The sequence below is a fragment of the Oryctolagus cuniculus genome, chromosome 9 (genome assembly GCF_051225735.1).
Source record: "Oryctolagus cuniculus isolate XC-2025 breed Fujian yellow rabbit chromosome 9, ASM5122573v1, whole genome shotgun sequence".
Classification (NCBI taxonomy): domain Eukaryota; kingdom Metazoa; phylum Chordata; class Mammalia; order Lagomorpha; family Leporidae; genus Oryctolagus; species Oryctolagus cuniculus.
The window spans coordinates 70,448,576-70,470,726 of record NC_142875.1 but is presented as its reverse complement, the minus strand read 5'-3'; the positions used below and the strand labels follow the sequence as shown (position 1 = coordinate 70,470,726).

General features: G+C 48.3%; 1 protein-coding gene and 1 long non-coding RNA gene across 4 annotated transcripts in view; both read right to left on the bottom strand.

The window, feature by feature from the left end:
- Nucleotides 1–5,997: 5,997 nt before the first annotated feature.
- Nucleotides 5,998–11,510, bottom strand: LOC149124604 (uncharacterized). 2 transcript variants are annotated; one of them, XR_016213307.1, is made up of 5 exons: nt 8,288–11,510; nt 7,845–8,052; nt 7,535–7,715; nt 7,341–7,422; nt 5,998–6,244 (listed from the first exon to the last, which is right to left on the bottom strand). It is a non-coding gene; the product is annotated as an uncharacterized LOC149124604 (long non-coding RNA). The 2 variants fall into 2 exon arrangements; XR_016213306.1 differs by lacking the exon at nt 7,535–7,715 and having other exon boundaries at nt 8,288–11,420.
- Nucleotides 11,511–11,944: 434 nt separating this feature from the next.
- RNASEH2B (ribonuclease H2 subunit B) overlaps nt 11,945–22,151 on the bottom strand; it is a 90,534-nt gene continuing 80,327 nt past the window's right edge. The window contains exon 10 of one of the 2 annotated variants that reach the window (XM_089304195.1): nt 11,945–16,235. In XM_089304195.1, coding sequence (XP_089160321.1) covers nt 16,227–16,235 — 9 coding nt within the window. In that variant the 3' untranslated portion in view covers nt 11,945–16,226. Of the gene's footprint in view, nt 16,236–16,771; nt 17,345–22,151 lie in introns of those variants that run through there. The other variant, XM_017350303.4, reaches the window with a different exon arrangement.

The window sequence follows — 22,151 nt, the reverse complement described above, 5'->3', positions numbered from 1 at the left end:
CTCTAATGGTATTTCTCCAATGAACATAATATTGTCTTTCAATTTGGTACATGCTAGAAAATATATATCTATTTCAACTTTATTGAATACTTTTTAGATCAATCATGGAAGTTGAATTGCACTGTGTATTTTGAGGATCCAAGGACATGAATATCTTTCATTGATCACTGCACTAGTCCATTTTATGTTACAAAATACCTGGGGCAGGCTAACTTTATAAATAAAAGGAGTTTATTGAATCTCATAGTTCTGGAGATTCAAGGCCATGATGCCAGCCTCAGCATGGCTCAGGTGCAGACTTGACTGAAGATGGCAGGAGAACCTGTAGGAGGATGAGATCATGTTTTTTTTTTTTGTTTTTTGTTTTTTTTTTTTTTTAATATTTACTCATTTATTTGAAAGTCAGAGTTACACAGAGAGAGTAGGAGAGGCAGAGAGAGAGAGAGAGAGAGAGAGAGGTCTTCCGTCTGATGTTTCACTCCCCAGATGGCCGCAATGGCCAGAGCTGCACAGATCTGAAGCCAGGAGCCAGAAGCTTCTTCCAAGTTTCCCATGCGGGTGCAGGGGCCCAAGGGCTTGGGCCATCTTCTATTGCTTTTCCAGGCCACAGCAGAGAACTGGACCAGAAGTGGAGCAGCCAGGACTGAAATTGGCACCCTTATGGGATGCTGGCACAGCAGGTGTCGGTTTTACCTACTACGCCACAGCGCCGGCCCCAGAGGTCACATATTGAAACCAGAGACTGGGGTCCCACGATCTTTTCCTCAGTGACCTAAGGACTTCCCAGTAGGCCTCGCCGTTTAAAGCTTCCATGCTGTCATGACATTATTAACCTGAGGACCAAGCTCCCAACACATGAAACTTGGGGGAGCAACCACATCCAAGCCATAGTAATCACTGATACGGTGAACTGACATAAATAAACTTCCTCACACTGAAGCATCTTTGTATTCTAAACAAATTCTACTTTGTCCCATTGTATTCTTTTTTATTTTTATTTATTTATTTATTTTATTTGACAGGTAGAGTTATAGACAGTGAGAGAGAGAGACAGAGAGAAAGGTCTTCCTTTCATTGGTTCACTCCCCAAATGGCCACTATGGCCAGCGCTGCGCCGATCCGAAGCCAGGAGCCAGGTGCTTCTCCTGGTCTCCCATGCAGGTGCAGGGCCCAAGCACCTGGGCCATCCTCCACTGCACTCCTGGGCCACAGCAGAGAGCTGGACTGGAAGAGGAGCAACCGGGACAGAATCCGGCACCCCAACAGGAACTAGAACCCGGGGTGCCAGCACCGCAGGTGGAGGATTAGCCTAGTGAGCCGCGGTGCTGGCCCATCATCTCTTTTCTTTCTGTTAACTCCTGTGGACTCCGACATCTCTGCTTTGGGCACAGAGTTTCATTAAGTATTTTGTGTTTGTAGCTGAATACCTTTTACTATTTTTCACCTGCTCTTTGGCAACCTTCTGTCTGCCATTTACTTTCCCTGACCTTTCCCTTGTTTTAGGTTTTGTGTCTTTTAAATAACTTGGGTTGGTTCTTGTTGATTTCTCATCTTCGAGGAAGACGAGTTTTTCTTGGACCAAATATTTGCCATCTCTCAGTCTGCTAGGAATTTGTTTTTAATAATCCAGTTTTGTGAGTGAGTTTTAGGTTTATTGCCCCCCAGCTGATAAAAACAACTCACACTGGCCTTTCTCGAGGAACAATGCCCCTCTTCTTTCCTGGTGCTGCCAAGGTTGCTTTCCTGGCGAGTGTGGCGCACATGTGTGACTTTTAAAGATCCCATCGCCTCTGCTTTGCACAGCTAAATTGGGAGAGTTCTTGCTGTCCTGGTGTGTACATTTGTTCCCTTTGTTGTAGACACAAAGTGTAGATTCTGTTTCTCACCTCACACCTCCACGTGTACAGATGTGCTTTTGCTGACGCGGTCTGACCCCTGCAGCCACACTCCCTTCCTCTCGCCTTCCCCTACACGTTCCTTTGCTTTCTTGTAGCCCTTGTATTATTGTTCATGTTGCTGAAAATACAATGTTTGTTCTCATTTCTTATTTTTCTTTATTTTCTTATTTTCATTTCTTAGTTTCGTTTTGTTTTGGATGATTTCAAAGAAGAGATGGGCAAAAACTGACTTCTCATGTCCACCATCAGACCACAAAGGAAAATGTTAATATTTCAGTGTGAACAGCCTAAAGGATTGAAGGCACCTAATTTTGAAAATCTTTTACAGAAAAACAATATGGGATCCACTTTCCAGCACACAAGATATTTCACAGCCTCCAGGTGGCTTTAGAGTGTCCGGGTCTTTTCTTAGCTTATCGCTTGGGCAGGACATCTAATCTCTCTGGACCTCATCTTTCCAATGAAAAGGCTTGATGAGAGGATGCCTAAAGCCTTCAGGCAGAGTTGACAACCTGAGGTTTAACTCCAAGAGGTGAATCACTGATGGTGGAATCTAGGTGTAGGGGTCCCTCGGGTACTAGGAGAAACTTTGGGGGGCTTGAAGTGAAAGTAAACTAATTTGTCTTGAGAAACTATAACGTATGTGCCTGGTTCTATGCTGACAACTTCATCTATGTTAATATTCCTGGGAGAAGGTTTTATTATCCACTCCGTTCAGGGTCATGGACAAGAGGCTGTAAGAGGATAGGGGACTTCAAGAAGGCAGAGCCAGGATGGGAATGTTGGACCTTCCTGGCTTCCTTCCCACAGCAACCTACCGAGGCGCGCAGGCTGGTCCTATCTGCAGGCTATAGTTAGTGTTCATTTTCCTAGCCACTACTGCCTCTGCCCCTTGCCCTCCATCACGTTTCCATAGCAATTATTTAAAAACAAGACGCTTTAATACTCCTCATACTGATTACCTCTGATCAGTATTTTGAATTCAATCGGAATAACTAGATCACCTCTGCTATTAATTCATGGTGATCAAACCCAGGCTGTGCTAAGGGCAACTGTGTTCAGTCTGCTGGATCCTGTGATCCAGAAGTTCGACTCCCAACAAGGGGATGTTCATTTGCTGAACACTTAACAAAATAATTTCAGGTCAATCATCTTTCATTCTTGTTACTAAGTGAGAGTTAGCCGGAGACAAAGGCAGAGAGCTCCCATCCCGTGGTTTGCTCCTCAGATGCCTATGGTGGGTGGGGCTGCGGGGTTCAGGCTGAAGCCAGGAGCTTGGCACTCAATCCAGGCCTCCCACATGGGTGTTGCGGAGCCCAGTCACATGAGCCATCACCGCCGCCTCACAGGGTCTGCATTAGTAGGAAGCTAGAACTGGGGGCCGGAGAGCCAGGACTCTGATGTGTTATTTATTTATTTGAAAGTCAGAGTTACACAGAGAGAAGAGAGGCAGAGAAAGAAAGAGAGGTCTTCAACCCCCTGGTTCACTCCCCAGTTGGCCACAACGGCCGGAGCTGCGCCGATCCGAAGCCAGGAGCCAAGAGCTTCCTTCCAGTCTCCCACGTGGGTGCAGGGGCCCAAGCACTTGGGCCATCTTCTACTGCTTTCCTAGGCCATAGCAGAAAGCTGGATTGGGAGTGGAGCCTCCGGGTCTCGAGCCAGTGTCCATATGGAATGCCGCTGCTTCAGGCCAAGCCATTAATCCGCTGTGCCACAGCGCTGGCTCCCAAATTGCATCTTAGCCATTAGCCTAAATGCCCACCCCCTCTATTTTAAAGACAGACCAACTAGACATCTTGGAAAACCCAAGGAATCTTTACTCAGGTCGTATCTTACAAAGAAGACAGAGCAAATGAGAATCAATTGGTGCTTTTCTTCACATTAACAAAAAAAGCTGCTACATTTTGATCATTTGCTGTGGTTCACCAATGAAATCAATGCAAGTAACTTTCCTATTTTAAAAAAAAATGCATTTCCTAAAATTTTATTTTCTACAAAGTTCTTTTCACATTTTTTTATTTCCTTGGCTTTTATAAACCTATCAGCAGGGCAAAGGAGGGGCCGACTTCCTGCAGCCAGTCCTTATGCTTTGGGAAGGGGAGTGCTTGTGTTGAAAAGTATTAACTGGGGCTGGGGCGGGGAGGGGGAATGAGCAGTGAACGGCTGGTTTCCATTTGGCCATCAGTGGCCTCTGCTTTGCTTGTTAACAGTGGAAAGCTCACACCTTTCTTCACACCTGGGTAAATGAAGTCTCGGACTTCACACTTGCCCTGCCTGGGCCTGTCCCGCCCCAAGGCCCCGGACAAGCACTGTCCCACAGGTCGCTTAGCCAGCCCTGTGGTTCCGACCACAGCTTACCTGGGAATTTTCACTATGCCACCTTTAGACTAAAGCGCCAGGCAGAGAAAAGTGAAATTACGGCCCAGAGAAGTTCTCCACGAACTCACAGCATTGAGACCAGCTCCTTCCTGAACCCCCACTGCTTCTGATGCCCGCAAACGGGCAGGTGTGCCGTGCAGCAAATGTGTGCGCTGTGGACTCCCCTCAGCCCCGTGGCCCCTGTCTCAGACCACATCTGCCTGAATCCCCGTCGAGCTCAGGCCTAGCTTCTCCACGGAGCCTCCCGTCCATAACTGGCTGCCGGTAGTCTGCTTGAGAACTTGTATTTCCAAACTCCTCTGTCTGGCTTCAAGACCTGAACGGCCTCACTGCACCCACCTAAGTACCCACAGCTCCCAGGAATCCTGGCTCCAAATATTCCATTTCCTGAGCAGCCAACTGGTGCTACAAAGGAAAGATCAGTCACAGCTCCGCCAAGGACGGCTGATGCATCCCGTAGTCAGCTGTCTTGCTCAGAGATGGGTTAGCAATGGCAGATGGATGGATTTACATTTACCGAAGGGAGGAGCTTCCCAAATACAGTAAACGACAAATGTGTCCTCTTCACAATCATGACCAGTTACCAAATAGTCAAAATAAATTACTTAACTTTATCTTATATGTCAAGTGGAATCAAATGTATATTTCTGGCGGGCAGCTGTGATGTAGCTACTGGCCATTGATAAACAATGCTCTGGGAGTTTGTGGCCTAGAGGTTAAGTTGCTCCTTGGGATGCCCTCATCCATATTGGAGTGTCAGGATTTGAGTCCCAGCTCCACTCCTGATATCAACGTCCTGCTAATAATGTGTACCCTGGGAGGTAGCAGGTGATGGCTCAAGTTCTTAGGTCCCTGCCATCCATGTGGGACACCAGGATTAAGTTCCCAGCTCCTAGCTTTGGCCTGACCCAGCCTGGGGGGTGTTGGACATTTGGGGAAGTGAGCTAAATAAATATAATAAGTGAACAAAAATAAAAATAATGCTCTCTTGAAAGCAGGAATTTAGCATAGCATCCTACCCCAGAGTGCCAGGGTTTGATTCCCAGCTGCAGGTCCTAACTCCAGCTTCCTGCCAATGCAGGGCCTGGGAAGCGGAGGTGATAACTCCAGTCATTGGGTTCCCACTTCCCAGGTGTTCCAAGTTCCTGGCTCTATCCTTGGCCCATTCGTGGCCGTGTGGGCATCTGGGTGTGAACAAGCAAATAGGAGCAGTTTCTCTCTCCCACCCACCTCCCAAACAAAAATGAAAACACACAAACATAAAATAATGTTCGCCTGCATGATGCTGCTCTGCACTACAGCCATGTCCTCAGGAGTGACCCTGTGAGCAAGAGCCCTGATTTGCATGGATTTGAGTTCCACCTGCTTGTTGGGTTGCTCCAGTCTTCTTGTGCTGTTAGGCAAAAGAGGTTATTGCTTTTCCTTATCAGTGTGCCTACTGATTGGTTGTGAGCTGGGAAACCAGAAAAAAAATTTTTAAGAATTGTTTCAAAAATAAGAATAAATGGACCTTTGTGGACTCATAGACCTTGTGAAACTGTCAGAGGTGGGGGTCATGAAACTGTCAGAGGTGGGGTCAGGGAGGAAGAGAAGAGGGAGGGGGTGTCAGGATGGGCTGCATGTCGACACCCTTGTGCCCAGACCACACCCTAGACCAGAGATAGCAGCAACCAAGCCCTAAATAGCTTTTCTAAGAAAACAAGAACACTAACAGATGTGGTCCAACCTCTAGGGCCAGATTTATTGTTAAAACATAGGGCAGGAAAGGACCTGGGAAATACAGCAGGAGGCTTGTGCGTTTGGGCATGGAAGAGGAAACCCGATTAAGGGGCAGTTTCCGTGGGGCCTGGCGACAGCATCTCTCAGAGCTGTCCGGGTGATTCCTGACATGCAGCCAAGTTGGAGAAACCCTTGCTCCCCTGACAGGCGTCATTACACAGGAATGGATGGGCCCATGAAACAAGAAGCTGTGGGGAGGGAGAGGCAGCAAAGTCAGGGAGACGGCATCTGGGGAAGATGGGAAGCCCACCCCCTCATCTCTGCCCCTGGCCACTTCATATACAGCCAATGCACGATCATAAGAAAAACATTCCAGGGGCCGGCCTACGGATGCTGGTTCAAGTCCCGGCTGCTCCACTCCCTACCCAGCTCCCTACTGATGAGCCTAGGAAAGCAGCATCAGATGGCTCAAGTACTTTGGGGCCCTGCACCCACGTGGGAGACCCAGAAGAACCTCCTGGCCAATGGCTTCAGTCTGGCCCAGGCCTGGCTGTTGTGCACACTTGGGGAGTGAATCACAATAGATCTCTCTCTCTCTCTCTCTCTCTCTCTCTCTCTCTCTCTTCCTCTCTTTACATTTAACTCTGCTTTTTTTTTTTTTTTTTTTTTTTTTTTTTTTTTTACAGGCAGAGTGGACAGTGAGAGAGAGACAGAGAGAGAAAGGTCTTCCTTTGCCGCTGGTTCACCCTCCAATGGCCGCCGCTGCAGCGGGCGCACCGCGCTGATCCTGGCAGGAGCCAGGAGCCAGGTGCTTTTCCTGGTCTCCCATGGGGTGCAGGGCCCAAGCACCTGGGCCATCCTCCACTGCACTCCCTGGCCATAGCAGAGAGCTGGCCTGGAAGAGGGGCAACCGGGACAGAATCCGGCGCCCCAACCGGGACTAGAACCCGGTGTGCCGGCGCCGCAAGGTGGAGGATTAGCCTATTGAGCCACGGCGCCGGCTATTTAACTCTGCTTTTCAAATAAATAAATCCTTAAAAGAGAAAAAAGAAAATACATTCTATCAGGCTTCAACCATGCTAAATTTCCTGAATCACTTTTAGTTCTGCATTTTTATAGGCTGCATTTTCTATTTGGGTCAGTGAGATACGGTTGCTAGATTATAATATTTCTTTATTCTTCCAAGAGTTTTTGCAAGATAGACTTAGCTGTAGCCCTAGAGCTAGGTCATTTTCTTGTTCACTTCAAAGAATATGTAGTATGTCACTCAATAAACGTCACTGACTGCAAGGTTCTGGGGATACAATGGTGTGTCGAGGGTCCCCAAGACACAGACATACTCACGTTTGAGTATTTGCTGCAAGCACTCACAGGAATTGGCATCTTGCTGTATTCCCAGCTAAGCCTTAAAGATACATGGCCAGACCTGAAGGGAAAAAAGACCCAGGCCAGAGCCTGGAGAAATCTGCAGGCAGGTTTCCTGCCGCTCTCTCCTTCTGAGGAGGGGTCACCCCAGCAATGAGAAAGCCGCACCGCACCTGCGAAGTTTCCGTCTAGGGAAGTCCATTACAGATGCCAAGGCTGAGGCCATCCGTGGAGGCCGGTCACCCAGACACCCTATGCTGTGCCAAAATCCCAGAGCCGCAGAAGGAAAGCAGGTGTTCAGAATCAACCGCATTGCCTACACCAGCAGATGAGGCACAGCAAGCCGCTGGGATCCTACCAGTGTAAGGACGGGTTTACCTGGCAAGGCCCAGACCCCCGCCTTGCAGGCCTTCCTTCCTTCCTTCCCTCCCTCCCTCCCTCCCTCCCTTCCTCCTTCATTCCTTCCTTTCTTTTTAGACTTACTTATTTGAAAGGCAGAGTTAGAGAGAGGCAGAGGCAGAGAGAGAGAGAGATCTTCCATCCACTGGTTCACTCCCCAAATGGCCACAATGGCCGGAGCTGGGCCTATCCGAAGCCAGGAGCCAGGAGCTTCCTTCCGGTCTCCCACGCGGATGCAGGAGCCCAAGGACTTGGGCCATTCTCCACTATTTTCCCAGGCCATAGCAGAGAGCTGGATTGGAAGAGGAGCAGCAGTGACTTGAACTGGGCCCATATGGAATCCCAGTGCCACAGGCAGAGGCTTAGCCCACTACCCCACAGCGCTGGCCTGAAGCAGCTCTAAGAAGAGCATCTCAGCCTGGCTGTCCACTCTTTCTACAGACAGTTGGCTGTAGTGGTCTCTGCCTTCATGGAGCTCTGTGGAATCGGGGAGATAAAGCCCTTATCTAGCTATTAGGCCTACAAACCTGTGATAGTTCCATGAAGGAGCGGTCAAGGGCACCGTGCCCGCTGTGACTGAAAGATCTGGGCCAGCCCAGAAGTGATGGGAGGCTTCCCAAGGCTTCCCTCTGGTGCCCGGGTGTGGGGAGCAGCCCGGACTGGACTAAGTTACTGGAATTAAGACTTATTTTATGCATCTGTTCTCCTGTGGGGAGCAACCCGGACTAGACTGAGTTACTGGAATTAGGACTTATTCTATGCATCTGCTCTCCCACAATATGGCGCTGGGAGAGGAGGCAACAGCTTCTACCCAGCTGCCTCTCACCAACTTGACAAGCTGCAGGACCTGCTCCTGATTGAAGGAGAGCAGCGTACTCGGCGTGTGGGCAGCCGAGTTAGGATTGGCGGAGGAGGACTATAAAGGAGGAGAGAGACGGCATGCACCAGGAACATCTATGGGGAACATCTAAGGGAACCCGTGCAGCCCCCGAGAAAGCCGGCCGGCGGTGTGCCGCTCCCCTGCGGAAGTGGGGAATGTGGCCAGGGGGAACTGCCCTTCCACGGAGGTGGAAGGGATAGTAGCCAACCCGGGAAGAACCAGCAGCAAACCCGGGGAGGGCCGAGCAGACGAAAGAACAGCGCAGGGTCCTGTGTTGCTCCTCCACGAAGAGGGGGAGCGACATAATGGTGCCGTGACTCGGATATGAAGCCTAGGCAGGGTCTTGTGTTGCTCCTCCACGAAGAGGGGGAGCGACATAATGGTGCCGTGACTCGGATAGGAAACCTGACTCGGATAGAAAACCTAGGACGGATAGGAAACCTAGCTCGGATAGGAAACCTAACTCGGATAGGAAACCTAGGACGGATAGGAAACTTAGGAGGGAAGAAACGGGAAGAAATGGGAAAATACCGGAGAGAGAGACTAGCAAAGAGCCTAGGTGCCGGAAGAAGCTATTGAAAGCCTAGGCATAGACTCGGATATGGACTGTGGGAAAGAAGTTAGGATTGAAAGTGAAAGTGAAAGCTTTCATAGACTCGGATGCGGACTATGGCGGGGAAGCTAGGAGATTGAAAGCGAAAGTGAAACCTGGAGGAGGCTTGGACTCGGATACGGACTGTGGGGAGAAGCCAGGAGAAATGAGAGGAATATTGTTGGAAGAAAACTTAAGGAAACATACCGGGTAGAGAAAAATGTTAGGGAGGATGAAGCCGCGAGTGCAGGCCGAGGCGGAGATATAAGCCACCTTGGAATTCTTCAAGTCACCCCGGGGAGCAAGAGGCGAAGATCTGGAACCAGAGGCAGAGACGTGGGCCGCCAGGTTGAAATTCGCCAGGTTAGTCCGGGGAACTTGGACTGAATGCCGGTGGTGGCGGAAACATTCGCGGAAGCCGCCGCGTGCAGAGAGAGCACGGGGCGTGAATAGATAGGGAACGGGGCTGGCGCGAGGCCGTGGTGCAGACGCGAAGGGCGTGGAGACCGCGGAGCACGCGAAGCCAAGCCGCGCAGAGCCGTGAAGCTGCCGCGGGGCGAGGCGCCGGGAAGCCGCGCAAAGCCGGGAAGCCGCGCAGATCGGAGAAGCGCGGGCTGAAGCGGCTCAGAGCCGGGAAGCCGCCGAGAAGCAGTCTCGGGGCGGGCGCCGGAAAACAGCGGGGATAAGAGAAACAGAAGTTTTAGAAGTAAAGTGAGAGAAATAGGAATGCTGGAAGATAGAAGTGGAATGGGAGAAATAGGAATGCCCGGAGATAGAGAAATAGAGAAATAGAAAGGCCTCCCTACAACACTGCAATGTGAGAGCTTGGATTCGGTCTGCCTGATTAAGTGAGGCGATGAGCACCTGGGCGGCTAGCAGCTTATGCGCCGCAGGTCACCGAAGACAGGCACGAATTAACATCAGTAAGGCCTCCCCACAATACTGCAATTAGAAAGCTTGGATTCGGTCTGCCTAATTAAGGCGGTAAGCACCAGCAAGCAGCTCGACCAGAGTATGAGCTGCAGGTCACCGAAGATAGGCACGAACCAACACTAATAAGTCTCCCCCACAATACGGCAATGAGAAAGCTTGGATTCGGTCTGCCTGATTGAGGCGGTAAGCGCCAGCAGGTGGCTTGACCAGAGTATGAGCCACAGGTCACCGAACACAGGCACGTATCAGCGCCTAAAGACCTCCTCACAACATGGCGAAGAGAGGACCCGGATTCGGTTTGCCTGATTGATAGGACTTGTAAGAACCTGTGGCAACTCTAGCAAGCAGAGCAGAGTGTGTGCCACGGGGCACCGAAGACAGGCGTGTATCAACGCCAAAAAATAAAAAGAAAGGGGGATCTGTGGGGAGCAGCCCGGACTGGACTAAGTTACTGGAATTAAGACTTATTTTATGCATCTGTTCTCCTGTGGGGAGCAACCCGGACTAGACTGAGTTACTGGAATTAGGACTTATTCTATGCATCTGCTCTCCCACAATATGGCGCTGGGAGAGGAGGCAACAGCTTCTACCCAGCTGCCTCTCACCAACTTGACAAGCTGCAGGACCTGCTCCTGATTGAAGGAGAGCAGCGTACTCGGCGTGTGGGCAGCCGAGTTAGGATTGGCGGAGGAGGACTATAAAGGAGGAGAGAGACGGCATGCACCAGGAACATCTATGGGGAACATCTAAGGGAACCCGTGCAGCCCCCGAGAAAGCCGGCCGGCGGTGTGCCGCTCCCCTGCGGAAGTGGGGAATGTGGCCAGGGGGAACTGCCCTTCCACGGAGGTGGAAGGGATAGTAGCCAACCCGGGAAGAACCAGCAGCAAACCCGGGGAGGGCCGAGCAGACGAAAGAACAGCGCAGGGTCCTGTGTTGCTCCTCCACGAAGAGGGGGAGCGACACCCGGGGAAGATCAGATGTGAGAAGCTCAGAGCATTCCAGCTGAGGAAACAGCACGTCTAAGAGGCAGGTAGCCAGGGTACGACTGGCACGACTGCGGGTCTGGACAGGGGTGTGGCTGCAGAGAGAGGAGGTAGAGCTACAGCCTATGTGGGAAAATCGATGAGGAAGGAAATCTGTGGAATCTGGTATAATCTACTTACTGTGTCACAAATCCGCCTTTCCGACATAAAACCTTTCGCTGTCTAACCTCTTTTGGCAACCCTGATACCAAAAAAAAAAAAAAAAAAAAAAAAAAAGCTTCAATCTCCTAAAATTCCCTTATCATTATCAAAGTTTTATAACTCAATTTATTATTATTAAATTATGTGAGATGTAAGGGAGAAGTGCAACCTTGAGTTAGGATCCCATACTTTTTTTTTTTTTTTAAAAAGGGTTTATTGTATTTAGTTGAAAGGCAGAATGATAGAAAGAGAGGAAGAGACAGAAAGATCTTTCATCCACTGGTTCACTCCCCAAATGGCCACAATAGCTGGGGCTGGGCCAGGCGGAAGCCAGGAGCCTGGAACGCTATCCAGGTCCCGGAGTTGGGTAGCAATGGTCCAGGTACTTGGCCATGTTGCACTGCCTTCTCAGGTGCATGAGCAGGGAGCTCATGAGCGGAGCTCCAGGACCTGAAGCAGCCCTCCAACATGGGATACCACAGCTGCAGGTGGTGGCTTAACTGGCTGTGCTGTAACGCAGGCCCCATGCTCAGATAATTTTATGTATTTCTAGAGGTGGTCTAAATAACTTTAAAGCCATTAACAAGAGAAGAATAATTCGTTCAGTTTTTATTTTCAAAAACCAACTGCTAGGGCTCAGGACTCAGGAACGGACGCGCCACAGTTTTTGCTGTGAAGTTGAGCAGTTTGGTTACTGCATGCCAGAGAAACAGACGTGCAGGCTCTGTGCCAGCGACTGAGACATGAGTCGTTTGCTTCCCTCTCTTGCCTCAGTGTTGTAGACAGGAACAGTAATTCTCAGTCTGGGTTTTGAGATATTCCAGAGCATTTGCAATTATTTTCTGGGTCAATAGGAAATCTTCAAAGCAAAATTAATTTCAGCATCATTGCATGTCCCAACACACAATCTGCAAATCATATATGAGGATACTCTAAAAAGTTCATGGATAATGAAATTTAAAAATCAGCTTATTTTGCTGCAAACATTTTGAAATCCATGCATATGAGGAGTCATCAAAAACTCACGGAATGGGTTGGCGCTGTGGCATAGTAGGCTAAGCCTCTGCCTGCAGTGCCAGCATCCCATAGGGGCTCTTCTTCCGATCCAGCTCCCTGCTATTGTGCCTGGGAAAGCAGTGGAAGATGGGCCAGGTGCTTGGGCCCCTGCACCCACGTGGGAGAGCCAAAGAAGCAGCTTCTTGGCTCCAGGCTTCAGATCTGCCCAGCTCTGGGCATTGCAGCCGTTTGGGGAATAAACTACTCGATGGAAGACTTTCTCTCTGTCTCTCTCTCTGTAGCTCTGCCTCTCAAATAAATAAAATCCTTCAAAAAATTCATGGAAAATGCATATTATGAAAAACTATGCATAGACTTCAAAATGTTTTGCACCTGAATTATTTTTAAGATTTACTTATTTTACTTGAAAGTCATAGTTACACAGAGAGAGGAGAGGCAGAGAGAGAGAGAGAGAGAGAGGTCTTCCATCCGATGGTTCACTCCCCAGATGGTCACATTGGTTGGAGCTACACCGATCCGAAGCCAGGAGCCAGGAGCTTCTTCCGGGTCTCCCACGTGGGTGCAGGGGCCCAAGGACTTGGGCCATCCTCTACTGGTTTCCCAGGCCATAGCAGAGAGCTGGATCAGAAATGGAGCAGCCGGGTCTCAAACCGGCGCCGATATGGGATGCCAGCACTGCAGGTGGCGGCTTTACCCGCTAAGCCACAGCGCAGGTCCCCTGAATTATTTTTAATTCAATTTTCCATGGACATTTTAAAAATACTCTTGTATTTTTGACTGATTAAAGGAAGTTCAGGATTCGAATAGTAAGGATCTGCAGTCCTTCAGGTGTGGGGACAGAAGACTCCTATTTGCTTACTGGCCTTGCTTCCTTATCAAACACTGCAAAGGACAATGAAACATACATAAAGTGATTCTTCCTCCAAGAAGTTTACCAAGGGACACAAACATTTTTTAAGAGTTACATTCTTTTTATATTTATTTATTTATTTATTTATTTATTTTTCTTGACAGGCAGAGTGGAGAGTGAGAGAGACAGAGAGAAAGGTCTTCCTTTGCCGTTGGTTCACCCCCAGTGGCTGCTGTGGCCGGCGTGCTGTGGCTGGTGCACTGCGCTGATCCGATGGCAGGAGCCAGTTACTTCTCCTGGTCTCCCATGGGCTGCAGGGTCCAAGGACTTGGGTCATCCTCCACTGCACTCCCGGGCCACAGCAGAGAGCTGGACTGGAAGAGGAGCAACCGGGACAGAATCCGGCACCCCGATCGGGACTAGAACCCGGTGTGCTGGCGCTGCAAGGCGGAGGATTAGCCTAGTGAGCCGCGGCGCCGGCCAAGAGTTATATTCTTATGAGAACAAAATTTTAGGGCTTAATGGTATGAATTAATCAATGGAGCATTTTTATTAATGAATAATGGTACATGGAAAATTTCTAAAACAGGGAGGTAAATAGGAGATTATTGTACTTTTAATGTTAAATTTTAATTTCCCTCAGCCCCTCCCCATTGGTTTTTTTCCTTGATTATTAACTATTTAAAGTCCCACAATAAATATTCTTGCAGCTTAATCTTGGCACACATTTACGATTTCCTAAGCGTCTAGTTCTAGCAGTGGGTATTGCTGAGGCAAAGAGATTGCAGCATGTTCAGGCTTCTGGTATTCAATTCCAGGTCGGCTTCCAGAAGTTGCACACTTTTTATGTTCTCACCAGGAATGTCCTTTTCCTGCCTCCACTCCAGCTCTGAGCACGCCTGCTTCCTCAAAACCCTTGACAGCCAGGGCTGTCCATCTGAGTGCAGGATGCACACAACCTGCCGGGCGGGCGTGTCCCTGAGTCAAGGTCTCCACCCTCAAGAGATCCAGTGGCCCAGCTGGGAGACAGCCTTTGTGTCGGGGCAGTGCGTGTGCAGAGAGAAAGGGCTTATCTGGAGTTCAGGGGCATGACAGCTGTTGACCTGTTTTCCTTTGGGTTTCTCATGAGGCATTGCTGAGGGATGGGATGTATAGAGGAAACGAGGAAGTGGATGTGTGAGCAGTGGCTGCTGGGCTGTCAGCTAGAGACAGGACAGCGGCTGGATGCTGGGACTCGTATTACAGAAAAGGACCTAACAGAGGGCCCAGGCGACAGTCACCAGCGGAGCTCAGCTGGTGACAGGTGGTGGGGGTTGCTTTTGCTTTCTCTCTTTTTTGTGGGACTGTATCCTGAATTACTTGTACACAGAAAAAAATCCCATGAATTTCTGTAGTTTTCAGTGTGTTGGATTTGAAGGGCCAGTAGAGCCCTTCAAAGTTCAGAGGCCAATGGAAGGTGAGCCTGGGCACAGGTAAGAGAGAAGTTTCTAGTGACAGCCTGAGCATCACCAGTGTCCATGGCTTTGGGGTGTGTGTGGAGGGTAGGGGAGAGAGTGAAGCGGAAGGCCAGAGCCACAGTTGTTCAGGGGAGCCAGTGGAAGGACCAGAAGTACAGCACCACATCTTTCACAAACTGGGGCGCGGGGGGTGGAGGGTGGCTCTCAGAGCTCTCCCAGGGTGCGTCTTTGCAGGAGGAGGAAGAGATAGGTCTTGGGCGCCCCTTGTAACCTGACAGCCACTGCACTAGCAGGTGCTGGGAGGCTAACCCGTCTGCTCCAGGCCACCAAACCCCTCTGCAGGAACACTCCAGGGCTGGCACTAATCTCTGGGGACAGTGCTTGGGATTTTGTAAGAAGACGACAGAAACAGCCACTTTAATTCCACAACTGTGGAAAGACAAAGGTACTTCAAAAAGTTGGTGGAGGGGGAAGCGTGTGGCATAGCAGTTAAGACACTGCTTGGGACGCCCACATCTCATATTGTCGTACCTGGGTTTCAGTCTCAGCTCTGGTTCTGATCCAGCTTCCTGCTAATGCAGACCCTGGGAGGCAGGAAGTGATGGCTCAAGTACTTGAGTCCTTGCCACCCACATGGGATACTCAGATTGAGGTCTGGGCTCGCAGGTTCAGCCTGGCTCAGCACTAGCTGTTACAGACATTTGGGAGAGTGAACCAGTGGATGGGCTCTCTCTCTCTCTCTTCTCTGCCTCTCAAATCTGTAAAAGTAAATATTTTTAGAAGTTCATGGAAAATGAAATTAAAAGAATATTTCAGTGCAAAAATTTTTGAAATCTATGCATACTTGCATACTAGTGGGTCAGACCCTTTTTTTTTTTTTGAGAATGTATTTTTTATTCAAAAGGCAGAGTGACAGAAAGGGAGAGCCAGAGAGAGAGAGGGAGAAATCTACCACCCACTGGTTCACCTCTCAAACAGCTGCAACAGCCATGGTTAGGCTAGGCCAAAGGTAGGAGCCAGGAGCCTCATCTGGGTCTCTCAAGTGCATGGTAGGGACCCAAGTACTTGAGCCATCATCTGCTGCTTTCCCAGGCACATTAGCAGGGAGGTGGACTGGAAGCGGAGCAGCCCAGACTCAAACCAGGACTCCTAGATGGAATGCTGGGGTCTAAGTGGCAGCTTAACCTGCTATGCCACAGCGGCAGCCTCTGGATCCCTACAAACATGGCCTGGATTTCCGAGACCGTTTGTGCAGAGCGCCCCCTGCTGGAAGCCTGCAATACTCACACATCCAGAAGTCTACAGCTGACTGTAGAGTTGGATTTGGGGAGAGGAAGACACACCTCCGCTGTAGCAGCTCAGAACTACTGAAAGTCCCTTGAAGTTATCAAGAATCTCCATGTGTGGAAGCAAGTATGGAAAACCAGACACTGCCTCCTACATTAGGTTCTACTTACCCGATGCAGTCGGAGATTCAGAAACAATATGATTTTCTGGAGAAGAGGTCTGGGGTCCCAGCTGGAATGAGGAAGATCAGCCGAGAGGCAGTCAGCTCATTCCTCCTGCGAGTCAAGTGAAGCGAGCCTGCTCAAACACTCCAACTTTTATTTGTATTTAAATGTTGAAAGTTAAAAAAAAAAAACACCACTTTTTTGGTTTATTTAATTGGAAGGCAGAGAGAGAGAGAGAGAGAGAGAGCGCTCCCATCTGCCAGCTCACTCCTCAAATGCCCACAATGGCTGGGGGTGAGGCCAAAGCTGGCAGTGGGCGACTGTATTCAGTCTCCCACATGAGTGACAGGAACCCAACTAATTGGGTCATCACTGCTGTCTCCCAGAGCCTGCATTGGTTGGGAGTTGGAGTCGGGTGTTGGAATTGGGAACTGAACCCAGCCACCCCGAGGTGGGACATGAGCACCTTAATTCCTAGGCTACACATCCATTCCCCTTCAGATTTTTGCACAAAACCTCCACTGCCTCCAAAACACAGTATATACCCGCATTCCCAACTAAATTACTTTTTGGCATTGACTTCCAACTTTCCCTTATATCTTATGCCCTCTAAAAAATAATAAGAATACACATAGCGGACAAATCTGTAAAACATGAAGCCATGTTTATAACTCCAGATCATAAAGTGCACATGATTAGGTACTGCTATGAACCAGAAGCTGCCAAGTTGATAAGGAGTAAAGAAAGGTCAGGCCTTTTTGCAAGTTTTTAAAGTAAGGGTTGAAACTTAGTTCACCAAAGCTTTCAGTGCGAGTGCTGAGGTCACCACATACACAACTAAGATGTGCTAACCTGACCCAAGCAGAACCAACCAATATGGCCAAATCTCACGAGGAACCTTCATATCTGAAGCACTGTATGGGAATAATCCACACTTTTATGGGAAGATGAGCCAGGGCAGAGGTGATGTGGTTTGAATTCCTCAGATAATGGGTAGTGTCACGGTCAGGCTCCAGACCACACAGACTCGCGATGTTGACCAGATAGATAAGTGTGCACGCGTAGGTCTTGAAAATGCACTTTTTGGTGCTTGGTGATTTTCCAGAAAGCACAGAAGAGAAAGTCTTAGTGCTTTTGCAATGTCTGACAGTGCAGGGGCAGCAGCCAAGCCTTGGGTGGAGCCGCCTTCACTTGTTCCTTTTCTGTCTTTGTGCTGCCATCTAGAGAGGAAAGGAAAACACGGGTTGTGTGGGGGCGAGCAGAGAAGGCACCTGATCCCCAGCGCCGCCCGCAGCTTCGGCACCAGGAGAGCACACCTGGCTGGCATGGTCCTGCGAGCGGGCAGTGTGCACCTCTGTGCTAGGAGAAGGCCTTGGGGGAGGAAGGGGCTGCCTCCGTGGCCCTCCTGACATCTCATCCTGGGCTGACACCGGGCTCCTGGACAGCAGGCCAAGACGTGTGTTTTTCTTCCAGTGTTCAAAGGGAGTGAGATACAACGCCATGGTAGGGCATTAGTGAGGAAAAAAAGCTATCATTTCAGAGAAAAAAAAATACAAGAAATGCAAGAAAAAAGTTCTGAGTAATTCTTAAACCACTTTCTTCTGTTTCCTTTCCTTTTCTTCCTTTTTAAAAAAGGTGGATCCTTAAAAAACACACACACAAAAAAACCGTATAGACTCTCTTGAGTCATGAAATAGGTAAGCATTGATTTGCTGGTGGAAGAGGTAGCCCTTGATCTCACCCTGGAGAACGCAACTGACCAAGTTTAATTACTGTGAGTTGCTCTCTTAATAGGCACAACATTAAAAATAATTTATTCTGGAACTCGAAGTCACCTAAAACCGTGGCGATGGCAAGCCAGTTTCTCCACCTTAGTGCGCATTACAGGGACTTGAGGCCCTCTGACTACACCCTTCCCAGAAGGCTGTCCCTCCCCGCTCAGCCTCTTCCCCAGCCTAGCCCCGTCTCACCTGCCAGCCGTGGGCCCACCAATAATGGAAACCTTGCCAGGGCTGGGGCTTTTGTCTGTCCTGTGACTGCTTCACTCCCAGGCTGTGCAATGTTTGGCACCAGCTGGCACTTGGCACGTCCTTTTGAAGTGAACCTAACCTTATTCCTGGGCTTTGTTTTAATTTCACACATATTCTGATTAAAACAGACAAGGGTACTTCGAAAAATTTGTGGAAAATGGAATTAAAATACATGTTCATTTCAGTGCAAAAATTATTGAAATCTGTGCCCAATTTTTTCAGTTTAAATTTTTCATGAACTTGAAGACCTCTCATACACCTGGATTTCAACTTTTTTTTTTTTGCCCTGAAATAAAGTTCTCTTTGCATTCCACTTCCCATAAACTTCTGAAGTGTCCTGGTAAGTGTACAGCAACAGTTCCTTCAGCATGTGTGGAGAGCTCAGCCTCCTCTGTAAACCTCATTTGGTGCCTTCTCCCCTACAGACAGGCTTCATTAGCGTGAGACCATCAAAGCAACACTTATTAACGAAAGTCCAGTAAACGCTAAAAAGCTGACTGCTGAATTAAAGACGTGGCGTGCACATGCACCGCAAACCAGCAGCTTTCCTTTCATTCTGGCTTGCACTACTGAGGACAAGCGGACCCGCAGAATTCATTAGGAATAGAGGGAGGTGATGAAACAGAATCAATGTCGTTTTGCCTTTCTTAAAATAAAATTTGCAATGAAGAGATTCCTTTTTTTTTAACTTTTATTTAATGAATATAAATTTCCAAAGTACAGCTAATGGATTACAATGGCTTCCCCCCCATAACGTCCCTCCCACCCGCAACCCTCCCCTCTCCCACTCCCTCTCCCCTTCCATTCACATCAAGATTCATTTTCGATTCTCTTTATATACAGAAGATCAGTTTAGCATACATTAAGTAAGGATTTCAACAGTTTGCTCCCACACAGAAACATTAAGTGAAAAATAATAGATGATTTTTTAAATGATGATGAAATCAGATCAGACCTATTGTCATGTTTAATCCCAGCGAGAGTCAAGTTGGGAATTGATCATTTCTTCTTCTTTTTGATCAGCATAGCCCTGACTGTTAATGAACAACTTAATACATTATCCCTCTTAGTAGTTTTTTTTGTCTTTCTACTTAATATGACTGGTTTAATTCTGTAATTAATACACAGTTATTCTTAAGTGTTGAAATTTAACTGAAATGTGATCCCTGTTAAACATAAGAGTGGGAATAAGAGAGGGAAGAGATGTACAATTTGGGACATGCTCAGGCTGACTTGCCCCAAATGGTAGAGTTAGAAACATACCAGGGGACTCCAATTCAATCCCATCAAGGTGGCATGTACCAATGCCATCTCACTAGTCCAAGTGATCAATTTCAGTTCACAATTGATCATAATGAAAGGACTAAGAGTCAAAGGGAGCACATAAACAAGTCTAGTACCTGCTAATACTAACCGATAGAATAAATAAAGGGGAGAGTGATCCAACATGGGAAGCAAGATACTCAGCAGACTCATAGAATGGCAGATGTCCTAAACAGCACTCTGGCCTCAGAATCAGCCCTAAAGGCATTCTGATCTGGCTGAAAAGCCCATGAGAGTATTTCAGGCATGGAAAGCCAAAACACTCAGGCAAAAAAAACAAACAAACAAACAAAAAAAAAACACCTAAATGAAAGATCTCTGTGAGATCCCAGTGGAAAGAACAGGTCTTCAAAGAAGGAGGTACCTTTCTCTGAAGGGAGGAGAGAACCTCCACTTTGACTATGACCTTGTCTAAACAAGATAAGAGTCGGAGAACTCAAGGGGCTTCCATAGCCTTGGTAACTCATGACTGGAGCATGGGGAGATTACTGAGGCCATAAACAAGAGTGTCAATTTGTAAAGTCAACAACAGGAGTCACTGTGCACTTACTCCTCATGTAGGATCTCTGACCTTAGCGTGCTGTACATTGAGACTTAATGCTATAACGAGTACTCAAACAGTATATTTCACTCTGTGTTTCTATGGGGGTGCAAACTGTTGAAAGCTTTACTTAATGTATACTAAACTGATCTTCTGTAAAAAAAAAAAAGAAGAAAAAAAAAAAGAAAATGAAGAGATTCCTTAAGGATAAGTAGCCACAAGCAACACAGAGAGTTGTGTGAATAGGAGCCTGGGTAAGCAGGCAAGGAGGCCTGGACCTGAGTGGGTGGGAAGGGAGGGTGCCCAGCTCTGCCATGTAGGACCTCACTCGGGCCATGAGTAAAACAGGGATGCCACCCACCGCGTGGGCTACCTGGAGATGGACTTAAATATTGCCACGAGATTGTTGCAGACACCATTAAGTCCCACAAACATAAACACAGGAGAGCCTCTGGTTACTCTGATGGTCCCAGGGAGTGAATACACTGGAGGAGTTTTTCAGTCTCCTTGTATAAAAACCAGTAAAAATCCCATAGTTGCTTCCATGAGTCAGATGGAGCTGAGGGCAGTGGGGCACCATCCTAGCACACTAAGAGGATGCCCCTCCTCTTGTCCCAGGATGGTGTTCACAGCCAGATGCAGCCAGAGGCCAGAGGTCACTGCCTTTTGGACTGGTCCCAGAGAAAGGGCATTCAGGAGATGCCGTGTGATACGAGGTGGCTGGTCAGGCTGGTCAGCTTGCCGAGAAAGTCCATCCCTAAGGTGTGGGGAGAGGCCGTCCTTCCAGGCTGGTGATGGGGCCGCTCCCAGGAAGTAGCAAAAGTGAAGGGGAAACTGGTGTGGTGGGGTTTGGGAGTCACAGGTCCCGAGTCCAAGTTCTAGCTCAGTTATTTGTTGGTTGTGTGACACTGGACAAATGAGCTGATCTTACCTTCTTCAACTGTAAAATGGGATAAATAATACTATTTGTGCCATGTGGTTTCTGGCAAGATTAGACACACAAATTCACGTGAAAGCTGCTTAGAAAGTTGCAAAGCCAGTGTTGGTTATTACTTTTTGATAATTGTGCTTTGTATTTCTTTCCATTCAAAAGTAATCACACACACACACACACACACACACACACACACACCAGACACCACAGTAGCCAGTGTGAGCATGTTGGTGTATGTCTTTCCAGCCAAATCGAGGAGATAATTCATCTATAGAGGTTAGAGGAGTGCCTGGTGCGTGGTCAGGACTCCGTGAATGCTAACACTGCAGGTACTGTCCTTCCACGTGTAAAGGGGGAGAGGAGAGGCCCTGAGGGCCAGTGACTGCAGCTGCAGGACACAAAAGGACCCGATGGTCCATTCCCACCCCATAGGCACAAGGCGACTGTGGGCCAACAATGCAGGTGCCCTGTGTGTGGCTTACCAAGTTATGGCAGGAGTGGGATGGCAACCAGGAACAATTCAGCTCCTTGGAACTAATCAGTCCTTTTTGAGCTGAAATATGGTTGATCACTGGAAATCCCTTTTCCTCTTCATTCATCTTTTCAAGGATTAACCTATCTGCTTACTGCTATCATAGGTTTGCATGCAAACTAAACACACCACTCAGTCAGTCTATGAGTATGCATGCCTTTCTCACTTCCAGAGTGCTTTGCGTCTAGCTAAGGCCCCAGAGAAGAGAAATCTGGTTCTGGGAATGGACTGCAGTCCACTACAAAACACACGCAACCCCAAACCCAGTGGACCACGTGACATTCAACCTGATGGAGGAGACTCTTCTTAGGGGCGCACAGCAAGAGAAGTATTAAGCCTTGAAAGACAAAAGGCCCAAGAGCTGAGAGCATGAGGAAAATTTAAACAGAAGATGAATTAGAGGTACAAAAACAGAACGCTGGTCATGTTCAGAAATGTGTATGGTTGGATGAAAAAGGTAGAGGCTTTTGTGTGTGTGTATCCAAGTGGGTTTATAGTTTGCAGAAATATTTTGTGGTTTTCCCAAACTAGCATATTAATCAAAAGGAAAAATGATGTAAATAAGAGAAGCCGAAGGCCAAAGGATTTCAGTAGTTATTCTGTTTTTTGGTACAAAAGAGTCTAAAGACTCTCTAGCTTGAAATTTCTTAAAAAATTTAAAAGGCTA